Below are 14055 nucleotides of genomic sequence, written 5' to 3'. Positions count from 1 at the left end.
CGCGGGAGTGCCAGCTCCAGTCCCACAGTTACACCCGCCTGCCCCATGCCACGGCCAGGCTGCCCCACACCAGCCTGCCCCAGGCCAGGCTCAGGCCCAGGCTCAGGCCCAGGCTCAGGCCCGGCCCTGCCACCGCCACGTCCCGGCTCAGCCCCGCCCCGCCCCGGCTGCGCGGGCCCCGACCGCCCTCTGACGGCAGCCGCCGGCACAGCCGGGCCTCGGCCTGCACCCTGCCTGCACCCTGCCGGCTCCCTGCCTGCTCCCTGCCTGCACCCTGCCTGCACCCTGCCGGCTCCCTGCCTGCACCCTGCCTGCTCCCTGCCTGCTCCCTGCCTGCACCCTGCCTGCTCCCTGCCTGCACCCTGCACTCGGCCTGGCCCCGCTGGGGCCGCCCGCCACCCTGTCACACCGTGCCTGCCCAGAGCCCTCTCCCCCGCCCCGCCGTGGGGCAGCCCCGGCCCTTCTGGTCCCTTCCCTCGGAAGGGGCGGCCGTGACTCCAGGCACCTCCCCGGTGGGGTCACCCGCCCCAGGTCCCCGGGACACCCGAAGGCTGCCCACGGAGCTCCGCCTCGCACAGCGCCCCGTGGCCTTGCATGGCCCCACGCGGCGCGGTGAGCCGTGTGTCCACACTCCCGCTGGCTCCAGGACACCGTGTCCTGCAGCTGCAGGAACCGGGGCCTGGCTCAGCGGTGGCACTGACACCCCGGGCCCTGGTCCCCAGCCCCCCCCTTTCCGCACAGGGCGCAGGTCCCGGGCAGGGTGCCGGCAGAGCCCCCGGCCCCCACCACGCGCAGGAGCGGCTCAGCTGGCGCGGGCTGCCCGGGCCCGGCTGGGTTTGCCTGTCTCCACGGCTGGAGGCTCCACAGCCTCTGGCGCAGCTGTGCCAGCATCTGGCCACTATCTCAGCAGACAGAAACATTTTCTTGCCTTCAGATGGAATTTCTTGTTTGTTTTTTTATTAAATTGGTGCCCATTGCCTGCTGTGCCAGTGGGCACTGCAGAGCAAAGCTCAGCTCCCTCGCCCTCATCCTGCCGGCAGGCAGCTGAGCTGAGCCTGAGCCTGGCAGCTGGGGCAAGCCTGGGTGGCGGGTCAGCCTCCCCCGTCGGGGACGGGCTTATTCCTGTCCCAGCCCAGCGCACTGCCCACTCCGCTCCTTCCAGCTGAAGTCACCCTAGCGTGTCTGGGCATAAAACAAACTTTTTTTCTCCTTCCTGCCCCAGCTTCATGGCTCCTGCCGGGATAAAGCCACTACATCCCCAGCTTCCAGTGTGCCGGGTGGGTGAGAGGAACCATGCGGCTTGAACCGCCCTGGCCCAGCCGACAGCTCGTTACACATTTACCCCGTGTTAATGAGGCAGCACGGGCTGCTCCCGGCCTTCGGACCACAGGGATGCTTCACAGGCGGCCACTTGGCCCCACGGCACTGGCGGGGCAGGTCTCCGGGGGTCCGCGTGGTGAGTCCCCCAGGGCACGGGCACTTTGGCGGCAGCCACGTCCCCTTCCTTCTCCTCCAGCCCCCTGGGCCGGGCTTTGCAGGAGCAGATGAGGCGGGGGGACGGCACCGAGCACCTTAGCCCTGGCACCCCTGCAGGCAGGGACAGGACCGAGTGGGCAGGGACGGGTCCTTGGGGACGTCAGGATGCTCCACGGCTGTGATCAGGGACCCAGGGCTCGCTCGTGCTTCTCCCACCTTCCCAGCGCAGACAGAGGGGGTGGCAGCACCCCGGGAGCCCTGGAGTCCCGAGGGGCTGTCCCTGAGCAGCCAGCCAGGTCGTTGGGTGCACAGGGAGGACACGGGACACAGTTGCCTTTTGTTGGTGCCAGCCCCGGGAGCAGGGACCGGGGCTTTGCGTCCCCTCCCTCCGCCCCCGCCGCTGGCGGGACTGGCGGCCGGCACTGGGGATTTGGGGTTTAAAGAGCAGGCAGCAGCCACAGCCCCAGCTCACCCACCAGGCGAGGAGGCAGGCGAGCTCCAGCAGAGACCACGCACCGTAACAGGTGAGATGGTGGCCATGGGGCACTGATTGCCCAGCCGCGGGAGGCTGCGGTGTCGGGAGGCCAGGGTGGTAGAGCTCCCCAGGGGGGATGCCAGGTCCCTATCTCCCTTTGGTGGGTACTGGGTGCCAGCGGGCTTGGACACACTCCCAAGAGGGAAGCAGAGGCATCACTGGGCACCTCCTTGTCCCCGTCACCCCACATCTGAGCAGGGACCCCCAAGCCCTTTCCAGCTGGCATGGCCAGGTGGAGCACCACCACATTGGGGGGTTTCCCAAGCAATGCCTCTTCCCTGGGCACTGGTTTACGGGAAAGGGGGGTTCACCTGGTGCCATCCCACCCCAGGCTCCTGCAGTGTGCTTGCCAGCTTGGCCCCAGGCAGGGCTTGCCCTGGCTGGCACCTGGGTGAGCTCCGAGCTGTTCGGGGAAGAGGAAAGCTCAACGTTGGGCACGGGGCTGGGCAGGAGTGGGAGCTGGGCCAGCAGACAAGGCCCTATTGTGCCGTGCCGGGGCCGCCGGCTCGCCTGTCAATAGCCGCATTATGTTTGGTGGCGGCCCCCCCAGCCTTCCCAGCCGCCGTGGCTCTGCGGGAGCACCGTGGGAGGCAATATGAAGCGGCTGTTGTGTTGGGGGGCCCGGGTGAGAGGAGGAGGGTGGGTAGGGCAGGGTGCTGGGACCCCTCTGCCACTGCCTGGCTGGGTGCTGCTGGGTGCTGTGGCAGTGGGATGTTGCGCTTGCTGGTGCCACCAGCTTTGCAGGCAAGATGCCTCGGATGGGGAGTGGGCAGGCTCAGGGAGCACCTGGGCACCCCGTCCCCGCTCCATTGCCCTCACTGTCGCACCAGGCATCACCCGTGCCCAAGGTGTCTATGGCTGGGCCGTGCTGCTGGGACCTGCCCTGGGGCAGGGGCGAGCAAGTGGGCAGCAAGTGGCTGACATCAGCCCCGGGTGTGGAGGCAGCCGGGCCAGATGAACGGTCCCACATGCTTCCCGGCGAGACACGCCCCGGCTAAAATTACCGAGCCCGTGGCAGGGACACCAGCCTATTTTTAAAGCCCGAAGGAGATGGATGCCACTGGTCGGTGTGGCGCTGGGCAGGGCTGGAGGGGCTGGGGCAGAGCAGCAGGCAGAGGGGCTCAGCCAGCATCTCTCCTGCCCTCCCTCCAGGACGGGGAGAGGGTCGGGCTGGTGGTAGAGAGCCTGCATGCCATGTCCCCACGCTGGGGGTCTGCCAAGGCTTCTGCCCCACTGGGATGGTTTTGAGGAGCTTCAAGCTCAAGGGTTTTCAGTGCAGAGGGGACAGCTCCTCTGCCTGCCCCAGAGCCTGGCGGCTGGTGGCCATGAAGCTGAGGGCAGACAGTCACCCCGGGGCAGCAGGATGGGACCCTAGGAGCCCAGGATCCTTCCCTTCACCAGGAGGATGGATGCCTCCTTCTTGATCACCATCTCAAAGGTTCACCATGCACCCCACAGCTCGGTCCCACACCAGGGACACCTGATGATGGCACCCCCCAGGCAGGCTCAGGCACTGGGGTTCACCCAGCACCCCACATCCCCTGGGCAGCTCAGCTCAGCCCGGCACAGGGTGAGGACAATTAAAAAGGGATTAGCTGGGCTACACCAGCATAGTGCTGCCGGGAACCGGTACCTAATCCCAGCAGGAATGCGCCGGGGCCACGCAGGTCCCTGCTGTGGGAGTCTCACGGCAGCATGCTATGATGGGGGATGGATGCAGGGTCAGGGTGGGGGTGTATCCATAGATGGGGTGTGGGCCCTGAGCTAGGTTCCCCTGGGACATCTCCACCACACTACACTATGAGGATGGAGCTGTCTTGGGCACATTTGCTCGCCACCAGGCTCAGTTCTCATGCCAGCACGCTCGGCACCCCATGGGATCCGTTCCCTGCCTGGCACATCCTCCTCTTGCACCAGGGATGTGGCCTGATGCCAGCCTGTGGCCTGGCACGGCACACCCATCTGAGTGGCAATGGGAGAGATCCCCGCCGTGTTCACGGCAGGGCAGAGCTCACCTCGCCCCCTGGAAAGGCCACGGGCTATGGTGGGGAGCAGGGCTTGGGATGGGGAGCCAGCCTGGCCAGGGAGGGAGGAGCTGCGCAGGCAGCTGGCCTAGGTGGCCCAGGGACAACTATAGCACCGGTTGGCAAACGCAGCTCACTTTGTCCCCCTGGGTTTTGGCCAGCTCCAACCATGATGGCTCCACCGGGGCAGAGGGGTGATCCCTAGCCCACAGGGAGACGGGGATCCACCCTGCAGCCCTCTTGCTGTGGGTCACCCCACGGGTCCCCACGGCATTGTCAGGGCCCTCCTGGAGAGGTATCGCCCCCATTTAGGGTGCAGGATTTGTCCCCATCGTGGTGGCTTGCAGATGGCCATCCCAGCCCATCTCCCTCCATGCGGGCTCCAGCAGCCTCTGGTGCTGGTCACCCATGCGATGGCAGGGGTACCTCCCATGCCACGCCGCGCCGTGCCAGCTCGCCTGCCGGCACAGGAGGTGTGGGAGCCGTTGGCCGCTGCCTGCTGCCGCGTCGCCCCCGGGAGCCCTGCGGAGGCGGAGAGGAGCCGTTTCCTACCGCAAACACTGCTGGGGGCTCGGGTGCTGCCGGCGGAGCCACGGGTGCTCACCGGAGCCGGAACCGCTAGGGGAGATTTGGCGGCGGCAGCGATCCCCGGGTGCGGATCCGCCGGCAGCAGGGTAGGGATCAAAGAGCGAAGGTGCCGGCACCTGCTCGCACCGCCGGCGGGGACACCCCCGCGCTGGCGGGCAGCCAGGCCACCGGCACCCCGCCACGCCGCCCTCCGTGGGGCTGGCAGCGAGCAGCGCGACCAAGGCGGGATGCTGGTGGCGATGCCCATTCCAGCTGGGGACAGTCACCGTGCCAGCGCCCAGCGGCTTCGGCACTTGCCAGGAACACCCGGCGGGGCGGGAAGGGGTGGCCGGCGGGCGACGTGGCGCATCCCTCCCGCGCCGTTTTTTCCGGGATGGAAGCCCAGCCCTTCTGACGCCTGATGGTTTCTCCAGGCGGAGCCACTGCCAGCGAGGTCCCCGCAGGGCTCCGGGCCTGGGGTGACAGTGACGCCACCCGGCCACCTTGCCACGCATGTCGGGAGCGGCGCTGGGTGGAAAGATCCCAACTGGGTGGAGGGAAACTGAGGCACGGTGCTGGCACAGCGCAGGAAGGTGCCCACCGTGCAGGGTTGGGCATGGTGTCCCTGTCCCCACCATCCCAGGATGGCAGGCTGGGACGGTGGGGACAGGGACACCGTGCCCAACCCCGTGTGGGCCACCCAGCCCAAAGTCCTGCTGTGGCGCCTGTCTTACGGCAGAGTAACCCCTGCCATACCGGTGCCGGCGGCTCCCCTGCCACCTGACACCGTCCCCTCGCTGTCCCCATCCCCCCTTGCCGCCTGTGACGCTGGGCTGGTGCTTGGCACCATGTCACAACTGGGAGGGGAACAAGTGGCGGTGCTGGGGCAGAGCCTGCTGCCAGCCTGCAGGCACGCCGGTGCGGCCGGGCCAGCAGCAGGAAGGTTACCGGTGGCGAGACGGAAGGGCATTGCCTGGGCACCCTGCCTGGCACGGCTCCTCCTGCCTGCTGCTGGCCTGCCTGTGCCTGCCTGCACGGCTGCCACTGCCTGCCTGTGCCAGCTGTCTGCCTGCACCTGCACCTGACCTGCCTGCACCCACTGCTGGGCTGCCAGCACCTGCTGCCAGCCTGCGCCTGCTGCCCACCTGCCTGCACCCACTTTTGGCCTGCCTGCACCTGCTGCCAGCCTGCCTGCACTCACTGCCGGCCCACCTGCACCGCCTGCCTGCCTGCACCCCCTGCCTCCCCACTCGTGCTGGATCTGCCTTCCTGGACTCCTGCACCCGTGGGAAGGGACAGGCAGGGGCGCGGGGGGGGACAAGGCAGGGGGTGGCCCCCAGGGCAGCCCGTGTCCCCCCCCCGCCCTGAGCCCTGCCCACCAAGGCGCGCGTGGCCCCGCTGCCAGCACCACTCGGCACTTGCTATTCTTGGCAGCGGCGGCTGGAAAATGGGAGGCAGCGGAGGAATTTTGTTTGCTCCGGGCTGGGCCCGGGCCAGACATCTGGGCTGCAGCTGAGCAGGGTGCAGGACCAGCCCCCCACCGCCCCCGGCATGGCCCCCGGTGCCCCCCCGCACGGCCCCAGCACACCCCGGCACAGCCCCCGGCACCCCAGGCCCGGGCAGGCAGCGCCCAGCCGGCAGCTGCCTGATCCAGGGAGGAGGTGGCCCCGCCACTCGCCACTCGTGTGCTGAGCGTGCCGTGCTCAGCGCTGCCCTGGGGGCAGCGGGTGTCGCCGGGGGTCGTGTGTGTGTGAGTGTGAGGGTGTGGGAGTGTGCCCGGGCGAGTCTGCACGCTTGTGCTTGCGTGCCAGTGCGAGGGGGTGTGTTTGCACCTGTGTGCGTGTGAGTGTGCCCCGGGTGGTTTTGCACGTGTGTGTTTTCGCACACGTCTGTTCGCACGTGTGTGCGCATCTGCACGCGCGTGCGGATGCGTGTTTGCACAGGCATGTGCGAGCGCGGGTGCGCACACATGCGGGAGTGTGTGTGTGCGCGCGTGTCCGCCTCTGCACACGAGTGTGCGTGTGCACGCGCCTTCGCACGTGCGTGTGCGTAAGCGCGTGCCCCCCGGGCCGGGCCGGGCCGGGCCGCGCCCCGCCCCGCCCCGCCCCGCCCCGCCGGGGCCGCCCCGCTCCTTCCCGACGGGCGCGGAGGGCGGGGCCGAGCCGGGCCGAGCCGAGCCGGGACCCAGGTGGGTGCCGGGGCCCGGGCGGGGTGTGGGGGCCGCTGGCGTCGGGGGGTTCCCGGGGCCGGTACAGGGCGGGGGGGTGTCGTGTCCCGGGTCGGGGTCGTTGCGCTGCCGTCGGGGCTGTGCCCGGGCTGGCACCGGCGGGGTCCGTGTCCCGGCTGGCGCCGGGGGGCTGGGGCTGCCCGGGCTGGCACCGGGGGTCTCGAGGGAGGCTGGGTCCGTGCCGGGGCTGGCACCGGCGGGCTGGGAGGGTGGGTTGGCACCGGGGGTCTCGGGGGCTGGATCTGGCAGTGCTGGCACCGGGGGTCTCCGGTGCTGCCGCTGCTGCCCTCCGCCCCCCCCTCCACCACCCCCCTACTCCCCGCCGTGCCAGCATCGGGCCAGATCAGCCGGCCTGGGGGGCTCCGTGCGCGGGGGTCTGCCCTGGCCCCTCGGCGGGCGCTGGCAGGTGCCGGGCAGGCGGGAGAACCCCCGGTGCCCCCTCCACGGCCCTGGCTGGCCGGCAGCCCGGAGGGGCTGGCAGAGCCCGGCGGGTCCCCCGCCTCATCCCGGCACCTCTGGAAATGCCATTAGCGCCTGCCGCCCTCAGGCCAGGCCGCCGGGCAGCCCAGCCCCGCGGCACCGCGCCCGGCCGGGGCCCCTGCCCGCTGCCCGCTGCCTGCCCGGGGCTCGCTCCCCACCCTGCCAGCCCGGGAGGGGGCTGCCCCTGCCCGCAGGAGCCCAGGGCAAGCCCCGGCCGGCCAGCCCGGGCACCAGGCAGACGTGCCCAGATCTGTGCCGGGCACTGCCACACACGCATGCCCCTCCGGCCCGGCACCCACCATGGCCCAGCTCATGCTGTGCCCGAGCGGGGTGTCAGAATCTGGGGTGGTTGCGCCGAGCCCCGATGCCACGGAGGGGCTTCACTCATCAGCAGTGCCCCAGCGAGGCCCTGGTGGCTGTGGTATGGGTAAACGCCGTGAGCTGCGCCGGGGGCTGGTGACTGGCGTGGCCGGGCTTGTGCTTCGCACGTGGCGTGGGGAGGTGCCGGCTGGCATGTCCCGGCCGCCTGCAGCTGCCTGGAGCTGCTGCGGCCTGGCCGGCAGGCGAGGCGGGGATCGGCGTGTTGGCACAGTGCTCACGATAACCATCACCTCCTGCCCCCCAGGGGAGAGCGTGCCGGTGCTGGAGCCAGAGGAGCTCTGCCCTCCACGGTGCTGGGTGCCCATGAGGGTGGTGGGCCCCTCTGGGGGCTGTGGGCACCTGCTTGGCCAGAGTCCCCCCAGACCTAGCTCCTGTTTGCAGGGTGGCACAAGGAGGGCTGGGGGCCAAACAGTGGGGGCTGTATCAGCGGGGGAAACTGAAGTACGGAACCCCATGACTCCCACAGTGGCTGGTATGCCCAATTCTCAGGAGCCTGCTGCTTGCCCAGGGTGCCCTGTCCGGCTGGCACCACCCTGGTGCTTGCCCTGTCCTTGTCCCTGTCCCTGCCAGACAGCTCTGTGCTTGCAAGCAGGGGTGGGCAGAACCCAGTGCCCTCCTGCCTGCAGGGCTCAGGCAGAGGTGGGGAGGGCTGGGTGCTGCTTGGCCAGGCTGCCTCAGTTTCCCCATGGGCAGGAGCAGAAGGGCTGCTCCCAGAGCACCTCAGGTTTGGGGTTGGATTACTGGGAGCTTAAAAACTGGGGAGGGACGCAGCCAGCCCATGTTCCCCCCACAATCACTAGGTGTCCCCTTGTGCCGTGCCAGCGTTGCCCTGTGCCAATGTTCTGGGCTCTCTGGATCCCATCAGCAGCGCCGGGGAGGGTGGCCTGGGGGCTGCGGGGAGGGGGCTGTAACCCGAGCTGAGGTCTCACTTCTCTGCCCTAGCCGCGGGGCCGCCAGCCAGACCCCGGCCATGAGCCACACGCTGCTCCTGCTCCTGCTCCTGCTGCGTGGCCCCGCCGCCACCGCCGGCCGCCCTCCACCCGCTGCCACCCCCCGCCTCAAGCTGGCCTTCCCCGGTGAGCGTGGGACACGGGCAGGGTGGGGACGTGGGGTCGGGTGTGGGTGTGCTCATTTGTGTCAGCACCCAGCATCATCCTGGGGGGCAGGAGTGTCCCTGTGGGGTGGGGGGCAGATCAGTAGAAGGGGTCCAAAATGCCGGCACTGCTGCCTCACCGGCACTGTTGCCACCCTCCCCACAGGCTGCCTGGCATTGGCACAGGCTGCCAGGTACCTCGCCTGATGCCAGCGCCCCCCCCCCCCCGGGCCACCTGCCTGCCCTCGGGGCTGTGCCTGCGCTTGGGCCTTCACTCTTGGCTGCCAGCATGTGCCAGCTCAGGTGCCCGTCCCGCTGTGCTGCACCACGGTGGCACTGCCCAGCCATGGCGGGGCCGTGCCTGGCGGGGCCGCCATGCTGGCTAGGGAGCTGGTGCCGTGTCCCGGCTGGCCACCCCGTGGGCTGTGGCGCGGCGCGGGGGGCTTTGTCCGGCGGCAGGTCCCGGCAAGCACTCTCCTCCCAGCCTGACAAAGGGCTGTTTGTTCCCGCCACGGTGGGATTAGCTCTGCGGGGCAGGGAATGGCCCCTTCTCCCGCGCCGCCTGCCGCCAGGGTGGGCGGTGTGGGGATGGGTGCCGTGGAGCACAGGGCTGGGTGCTGGGTGGTGTGGGTATGGGTGCTGGGCCAGCACGGGGTCAGTGAACCCAGTCAAGCCAGTGGGACGGGTTTGGGGGAGGGGGTGGCACGGCAGGGGGGCCATGGCCAGACCCAAGTTCCCTCAGGGTGTGCTGAGGCGGCTGCTGCTGCGTCGGGGCCGGGCTGAGCAGTGCCGTGGGTCCCACAGAGCTGCGGGCTCGCCACGGGCTGCGCCTCTTCGCGCTGGAGCGCTCGTGCTGCTACGAGGCCCTGCTGCTGGACGAGGAGCGCGGCCGCCTCTTCGCCGGTGCCCAGAACCACCTCCTCTCCCTGGCCCTGGATGACATCAGCCAGCGGGACAGGAAGGTAACAGGGGGGTGTGGGGCGACACACAGGCCAGCTGGGCAGCCCCAGGTGCCCCCCAGGGCTGTGAGTGTCCCCCCCTCTCCCCTCGCAGATCTACTGGCCAGCACCGGTGGAGTGGAGGGAGGAGTGCAACTGGGCTGGCAAGGACATCACTGTGAGTGCAGGGGGGTGCCGAGGGGTGCCAGGGGGTTGCCGGGGGGTGCCGCAGTGCCACATCGCCATGCCCGCCACCCCCAGGCTGAGTGCATGAACTTCGTGAAGATCCTGCACCCCTACAACCGGACCCACCTGTACGCCTGCGGCACCGGTGCCTTTCACCCTGTCTGTGCCTTCGTGGAGGCTGGCCAGCAAGCGGAGGTGAGGCCCCCCCAGCACCGTAATGGCCCCCGGGTGCCACCACCTGCCCGCCTCCCATCCTTACCCCCCTCCAGGAGCCCATCTTCAAGCTGGACCCGCGGCGTGCCGAGGATGGCAAGGGGAAGAGCCCGTACGACCCCCGGCACGCAGCTGCCTCCATTCTTGTTGGTAAGGGAGAGCCAAGCCCGGGGCCGGGGGCGGGGGGCAGTGCAGCAGGGTGGTGCTGGGGGGTCCCCCATAACACTTCCCTCGGTGCCTGCCAGGCGAGGAGCTCTACTCCGGGGTGGCCACCGATCTGATGGGCCGTGACTTTACCATCTTCCGCAGCCTGGGCCGACGTCCCTCCATCCGCACAGAACAGCACGACTCCCGCTGGCTCAACGGTCAGTGCTGGGGAGTAAGGGGGTGGGCGGGGGAGCCAGCACCCCAGCGGCATTGCTGCTCCCTGGAAGTATCAGGGCAACAAGTCCTCCGGGCTCAGCCACACCCCGTCCTCCACTGCCTGCGGAGGGTGATCTGGGGGGTCCCTGTGCCCCCTGCAGACCGCCGGTGCCTGGTGGGGTCCCACCCTCTGCCTCGGCCCTGCAGCTGGGCAAGGGGGGAGGTCTGCACCCTCCTGGGACCCCAGCAGGTGCCCCAGGGAGCAGAGCTAGCAGGGGCACTGGAGGGAGCACCCCTCTGTCCCCAGAGCCCAAGTTCGTGGCCGTTTTTTGGGTGCCGGAGAGCGAGGATCCCGATGACGACAAAATCTACTTCTTCTTCCGCGAGACGGCGGTGGAGCGGCAGCAGGGGTTGGGCAAGACCAGCTTTGCCCGCATCGGCCAGATCTGCCGGGTGAGAGCATCCGCGGGTGGGTGGGCTGGGGGCCGGGTGGACTGGGGGTTCCAGCTGCCGCTGCTGACATCGGTGCCCTCCCTCTCCTGGCAGAACGATGTGGGCGGGCAGCGCAGCCTAGTGAACAAGTGGACGACCTTCCTGAAGGCTCGGCTTGTCTGTGCCGTGCCAGGACCTGATGGGGCAGACACCCACTTCGATGAGCTCCGTGAGTAGTGGGGTGGGGGTGGCCCCCCAGGATGCCCACAGCCCACCCTGGCACATCGGGGCAGTGCTGATGCCCTCCCTGCTTGCAGGGGATGTCTTCCTGCTGCAGACAAGGGACAAGCGCAACCCCCTGGTCTACGCCATCTTCTCCACCTCCAGGTCGAGCCCCCTCCCCACCGCCCCACCCCGTGCCCGGTGGTGCCCCCCTCGCCCCTTACATCACCCCCTCTCTCTCCCACCAGCTCCGTTTTCCAGGGCTCAGCTGTCTGCGTCTACACCATGGCTGACATCCGCCGGGCTTTCCTGGGCCCCTTCGCTCACAAGGAGGGTCCCAACTACCAGTGGGTGTCATACCAGGGGCGCGTGCCGTACCCCCGCCCAGGCATGGTACGTGGCACAGGGGTGTCCTGGCTGGTGCTGCCGGTGGGCTGCTGGTACCCGGGGTGGGAGCTCTGGGGAGCGAGACCCCGCTCAGCCAGTGCCACCTTCCTGCAGTGTCCCAGCAAAACCTTCGGCACCTTCGGCTCCACCAAGGACTTCCCGGATGAGGTGATCCAGTTTGCCCGGCACCACCCGCTGATGTACAACCCGGTGCTGCCCCACGGGCAGCGCCCTCTCTTCCTGCAAGTTGCCGTGCCCTACACCTTCACCCGCATCGCCGTGGACCACGTCACTGCCGCTGATGGCCACTACGATGTCCTCTTCATCGGCACAGGCATGTGGTGACCCCCAGGCTGGGGCAGGGGGGGAGCTGCAGGATGCCAGGGGCCCCAGCCTCACCCCTCCCTGCCTGCAGATGTGGGCACGGTGCTGAAGGTGGTCTCGGTGCCCAAGGAGAGCTGGCACCGCATGGAGCCGCTGCTGCTGGAGGAGCTGCAGGTCTTCCAGGTAAGGGGGAGCTCTGCGGCCCCCAGTCGGCCCCCCACCCCCACCCCCTTATGCTGCCCATGCTCCAGGTCGTGTCAGGGCACTCCAGCTGCCGGGATGTGGGTGCCAGCAGCCGGGACACCTGGGTCCCCCTGCACACCTTAACTCTTGCCTGCACTCTGCCCGCAGGACGCCTCCCCCATCACCAGCCTGCAGCTCTCCTCCAAGCGGGTAAGGGGGGACCTCGGGTGGGTCCCTGTGTCCTGCCATGCCTCTGCCCAGCCCTGTGCCACAGTGCCAGGGTGCTCAGCTCCACTCTCCGTGCCCTTCCCCCCACCAGCAACAGCTCTATGCTGGCTCGGCCGCGGCACTGGCCCAGCTGCCCCTGCACCGCTGTGGCGCCTATGGCAAGGCCTGTGCCGAGTGCTGCCTGGCCCGGGACCCGTACTGCGCCTGGGATGGCACCACCTGCACCCGCTACGTGCCCAACACCAAGAGGTAGGTGAGGTGCCAAGGCTTGGCGCTGGGGTCTGCGGACAAGGTGAGGGGTGCAGGCCCTGCTGCCGCAGCCCCTGCTCCTCCACCACCTTCCCACAGGCGTTTCCGCCGGCAGGACGTCCGCAACGGTGACCCCAACGTGCTCTGCTCCGAAGGTGAGCTGGGACACGGGCAGGGGTTGGAGGGTGAGCCCTGCCAGGGCTGGAAGCTGATGGCTGGTCTGTGTTTCTCCCCCCAGACCCCCGGCGGGGCAGCGTGCCCCAGAAGCAGCTCTACGGGGTGGAGGGCAGCACCACCTTCCTGGAGTGCGTCCCCAAGTCCCTGCAAGCTCGAGTCCTCTGGACGTACCAGCATACCCTGGATAACCCCCAGCAAGAGGTAGGCTCTCCCCGGCCAGATGCCGTCGGCGGGACCATGCCTTGCCGAGCTGACTGCCCATCCCCGTGGGTGCTGCAGGTGCAGACAGACGAGCGAGTGGTGCAGACAGAGCGGGGTATCCTGCTGCGCAGCGTGCAGCGCGCCGACGCCGGCCTCTATTTCTGCCACGCCACCGAGCACGGCTTCACCCAGCCCCTGCTGCGGCTCTCCCTGGAGGTGATCGGCGCCCGGCAGGCAGCAGGCATGGCACCCGCCGCAGAGCCCCAGTTCCCTGCCGGGCCCCCCGGCCGCAAGGTCTGGTACCGGGACTTCCTCCAGCTGGTGGAGCGTCCACCCCTGGGGTCTGCGGACAAGGTCTGCCAGCGGCTCTGGAGCCAGGGAAGACCCCCGCCACCCCTCCGTGCTCACGCTGGCCCCCCCGGCCGTGGGCAGAGCGAGGAGCCACGCAAAGCCCGCCGCCGGCGCACCCACGAGGGGCCGCGGGCTGAGCGGGGCCCCCGCAGTGCATCCCCCTGGTGACCCCGGGGCTGGCCCCGGGCACCGGGCTCTGCCTAAGAGCGGGGCCGCGGGCAGGGGCAGAGCCCCCACCGACAGCACCAGAGCCGGGCGCAGGCAGCGGCGGGGGGCTGCAGCTCCGGGGCCGGGAGGGCAGCCAGGCTGACCACCCTCCCCAAGGGACTGCCAGCCACCCTTGCCACCAGCTCCAGCACTGGTGGGGGGACCCAGCCGGCTGCCAGCACCGCAGAGCCATCGAAATATTTATTAACGACTGTCATGGATGAATGTAAACCTGTCCCAGTGGGAGGGGTGGCAGGGCCAAGCTGTGCTCCCCCAGGCATGGCGGGATGGACACCCGAGTCCCAGGGGGCTGCAGGTGGGAGCGGGACCCCGGAGGGGCAGGACAGGCACTGGCGGGATGTGGGGGACCCGGCAGGAGGAGGGATGCCCGGGGGGGGGGAATGGGGGGGGCACGGAGGTGGTGCCCAGCATCCCAGATGCAGAGCAGCGATGCGGGGGGGCTTGTACTAATTGAGCACAATAAAGCAGAGGATTCAGCCCAGGGTCCCGTGTCTGCCCCAGAGAGCACTTGGGAAGGGGGCACCCTGGTGCCCTACAACAGAGACCCCACTGGCACCCTGAGCCAAGAGGACTGGGGTGCTCTGCAGCAC

At 69.5% G+C, this 14055-nt stretch overlaps 1 protein-coding gene across 1 annotated transcript; it reads left to right on the top strand.

Annotated features, from left to right (window-relative positions):
- Positions 1–1894: 1894 nt before the first annotated feature.
- Positions 1895–13807, top strand: SEMA3B (semaphorin 3B). The gene is made up of 18 exons (XM_074914019.1): positions 1895–2000; positions 8633–8766; positions 9588–9745; positions 9837–9899; positions 9983–10102; positions 10177–10270; positions 10366–10485; positions 10791–10936; positions 11030–11144; positions 11233–11302; positions 11386–11530; positions 11639–11858; positions 11940–12031; positions 12200–12241; positions 12351–12508; positions 12608–12663; positions 12747–12886; positions 12965–13807. The coding sequence occupies exons 2-18, from the start codon at positions 8661–8663 to the stop codon at positions 13403–13405; spliced, it is 2286 nt and encodes a 761-aa protein (XP_074770120.1). The 5' UTR covers positions 1895–2000; positions 8633–8660; the 3' UTR covers positions 13406–13807.
- Positions 13808–14055: the final 248 nt, after the last annotated feature.

This window comes from Athene noctua, chromosome 10, assembly GCF_965140245.1.
Source record: "Athene noctua chromosome 10, bAthNoc1.hap1.1, whole genome shotgun sequence".
In the NCBI taxonomy this organism is placed as follows: domain Eukaryota; kingdom Metazoa; phylum Chordata; class Aves; order Strigiformes; family Strigidae; genus Athene; species Athene noctua.
This window is presented reverse-complemented; position numbering and strand designations above follow the sequence as displayed.

Coding starts and splice junctions, on each gene's coding strand:
- SEMA3B (XM_074914019.1), top strand. CDS start 8,661: ATGAGCCACACGCTGCTCCTGCTCCTGCTCCTGCTGCGTGGCCCCGCC. Junction 11,145..11,232: donor CACCCACTTCGATGAGCTCC/GTGAGTAGTGGG, acceptor CCCTGCTTGCAG/GGGATGTCTTCCTGCTGCAG. Junction 11,531..11,638: donor CGTACCCCCGCCCAGGCATG/GTACGTGGCACA, acceptor ACCTTCCTGCAG/TGTCCCAGCAAAACCTTCGG.